Here is a 3,356-nt window from a genome sequence, read left to right on the forward strand (position 1 = left end):
TCCACATCGACTCATGGCTCCATGCCTTCCTTCCCTGACCTGATGATTGTATGGGTGTTGTGTTCTCTGGCACTTTACGGAGTCGCCCAAAAACCTCTCGCTGTAGCAAACTGGGGGCTTTGCCCGTTTCTGTGATCAATATATTCAGATGGGGGAAACTCCCCCCTCCTCGTTGACCAGATAAACCTATTAGCAGAACGCGCCGCCGCGCGACACACTCCAGAGCTAGAGCGGCTTAAAAAAGTTAGTTTATTTCATTCATAATGCATGAACTCATAGCAATAGCTTCGATCGAGCATTCATGAAAATGGCACATAGTATATGGCTAGATGGATTCGATGGCGCAGTTCCTGTAGCAGAAGCAATAATTGAGTTCTTTGCAGATGCCGCGGTCAAAGTTCTCCCTTGTGCAGTACTTGTTGCAGGTGCCGCGAACGATACATGTTGTGTTGGGCCATGTCTGGCTAATTTGTCTATCACAGGCATCCGAACCCATCTTTTCTGCATACGTCCGAAAACGATATATAAATTAACAATCAAGTAAATTAACTTGCACGCGCAAAAAAAATAACTAAATTAACTTTGGATCATTCTGATCGGGAGAAGTGCGGGTCCGAAGTATTGGTACCAGATGACAAGACAAGCAGCGTCACCAGCCACAAGGCCCACAAGCATATCAACACCTTGTTGCCTCCCAACTGTCCTTTGCCGATGTTCTTCATGCACCATGCCATAGCGATCGATCGGGTAGTGTGATTTTCGTCCTAACTAAAACTGATCTGTGTATGCTTACATCCATGATCTATATTTATAGAAAAAGTTTGCTTAATGGCGACACTGTTATTTTTTAAGATATTAATGCATGTCATCCTTATCCAAACGTCTTAATTTGCTTGCACGTATCAGCATGGTGATGCCTTATCCTAACATGTAACTTTAGTGCCAATGCTAGTTATGGTCTAAGATATTAATGCATGCCATTAATTCTTATCGTAACGTCTTGATTTACTTCTACTTTTCAACATGGTGATGCCTTATCCTAACATATAATTTTAGTGACAATGCTAGATATGGTTTAATGAAGAGCTAAAATAGCTCATGTCGGTGTTTATCTATAGACCTAGGTAATTTGTTGGTTTATTATTATATGTGCATAATTTTTTCTCCTTTTACCTATAGATTGCTTTTAAACATTTATTTTTCTTCAGTATATAAATCTAGAAATTGTCTCACAAAATTTTCATGATAACTAAAGGCTTCAAAGGGTCTAAATTAGTTGGCATATATGGACGCACGGCATACCCTATTCTTATGATCAAAAGTGCCTCTCCTGAAAGCAAATCTGTGCCTACACGAGAGGTAAATCTGTGCCTTTCACGAAAGAAAAAAAAGAGTTTTTTCCTTTTCAGAGAGGCGCGACAATGCCTCTTGCTGAAGCAAATCCAGGCCTGCACGTAGAGTAAATATGTGCCTTTTGCAGAAGAAAAAAAGCATTTTTTCATGTAACTTTTTTTTCTAAACTTTTTTGTCAACACTTACGAAAAATCGGGGGAAAACCAAAAAACAAAAAAATCAGGAATCTTTTTAATATTCATGAACATTTTTCAGATCATGAACTTTTTATATTCGTGATTATTATTTTTCACGAACTTCTTGAAATCCGTGATTCAAATTCATAAATTGTTATCAAATTTTTGAACATTTTATGCAGTATCTGATTTTTTCACTTAATGAACATTTTCAAATTCACGAACCTTTTTTCCAAATTCACAACCTTGTTTTGAGTATACGAGGTCTATAGAAAACTGAAATTTGGGACCAACTAGTGTCAGACACGAGCTTCAGTCTTGATTCATGTACTCCCATCCACAAAGAAATATAAGAGCGTTTAGATCACTACTTTAGTGATCTAAATGCTTTTATATTTGTTTACAGAGAAAGTACTAATTAGGTGGTCTACCCAGATCTAGCCAGACTGTGACGGGTAAATAATTAGTTCAAATAACTTATGGGACGACCCAGCTAATCCTGGACGTAATTGTTAGTGATTCTATTTTTTTAGTTTGTGATTCGATGGATGAGAATGTTAAGAATTAATTTGACATAATTAATTATAGATAATCTCCTTCTTGTAAACCGACAGGCGGTTAGCCTTTTCTTAACGTTGTGTCTCTCGTCGTTCCCTCCCGAGTGGGTATGTCCATTCGTTCACATCCCTCGAGTATATGTAATGTATATACATCATTGATGCACTTTTTTTAGGGGCAAAGGAAGATTTCATTACTGGTTGCATATCAGCCCTGACTAGGTTTAGAGCAAGTCTAGCAGATCCCGTATCCCACCGGCCCGCAAAACGCATTTGCAGTTTGCGCAAAACCGCTTTTGCGGGCCGGTGCGGGCTGGCACAGATGCAGACCCCCAAATTGATCCGTAAAAAAGTATATTCGCGGAATATGTCTTTTTACGGGTCGGCTTCTGCGGGATCTGCTCGGGCACCACCACGACGACCCGCAAACAGATAAACTGCAAATCTCGCATTTAACATAGGATTTCACAAACAAGTTCAAATTCAAACGACATAAACAGTTTCACGCGCAAATAGAAGCCAAGTTCATTACGGCTAATGCAAAAGAGGGCCCTGCAAAAGGTTTGCGCCCATGTCCGGCATCATCTTGATCGATCTTCACTCCGCGCCATCGAGTCCACCTTGAAATTCATCGGTGCCGCCGAATCCACCTCCGGCGCTTGTTCCAACTCCCGCACCGAAATCATCCACGTTGCCACCATATGGAGCGGAGAAAACATCACAGGAACTGTAGCATGGACCGGCCGACGCCATCATTCTTCTCTTCAAAATTTCTCTCCTTGCCATATCATGCCATGTTTTGGTGAGGTCGTCCATGTCATTGCGGATCATTGACATGATCTTGTTCTCTTCGGCGAGCAACATGGACATGGATTTGTTTTCAGCGGCGCGTGCTCTTCTCTCCTCGATGGCAGCTTTGCGCAGCCCCTCTTCTTTGAGCAACTGCCACTTTTCTTGCTTCTCCTTCGCCTTCTTCTCGGCCAAATCTTTCTTGATCTCCAACGACTTCAACGACATGGACTCGTTGGATTGCACCATGGCATCAATCTTCTCCCTCAAGCTCGATGCTTCTTGCTCTCTCTTCATCTTCTCCTTTGTCTTCTTGTCGCCATCGGGCTTGTGCAAATTGCTTGGGCCATCATCATCCTCATCTTCATCCATGTTTGTAAGTGAGCCTCTCTTTGGTGGGGATTCTTTGTCGATCAACTTCCACTTCTCGCACTTTTGGAGCAACTCCCAACAATGGTCTAGTTTGAAATTTTGCCTTCCG

General features: G+C 41.6%; 1 protein-coding gene across 1 annotated transcript; it reads right to left on the reverse strand.

The window, feature by feature from the left end:
* Window positions 1-235: 235 nt before the first annotated feature.
* LOC125540657 lies at window positions 236-769 on the reverse strand. The gene is made up of 2 exons (XM_048704251.1): window positions 629-769; window positions 236-501 (listed from the first exon to the last, which is right to left on the reverse strand). Exons 1-2 carry the CDS (start codon window positions 732-734, stop codon window positions 326-328), a joined length of 282 nt encoding a protein of 93 aa, XP_048560208.1. The 5' UTR covers window positions 735-769; the 3' UTR covers window positions 236-325.
* Between the last annotated feature and the right edge of the window lie 2,587 nt (window positions 770-3,356).

The sequence above is a fragment of the Triticum urartu genome, chromosome 2 (assembly GCF_003073215.2).
Source record: "Triticum urartu cultivar G1812 chromosome 2, Tu2.1, whole genome shotgun sequence".
Taxonomy (NCBI): Eukaryota; Viridiplantae; Streptophyta; class Magnoliopsida; order Poales; family Poaceae; genus Triticum; species Triticum urartu.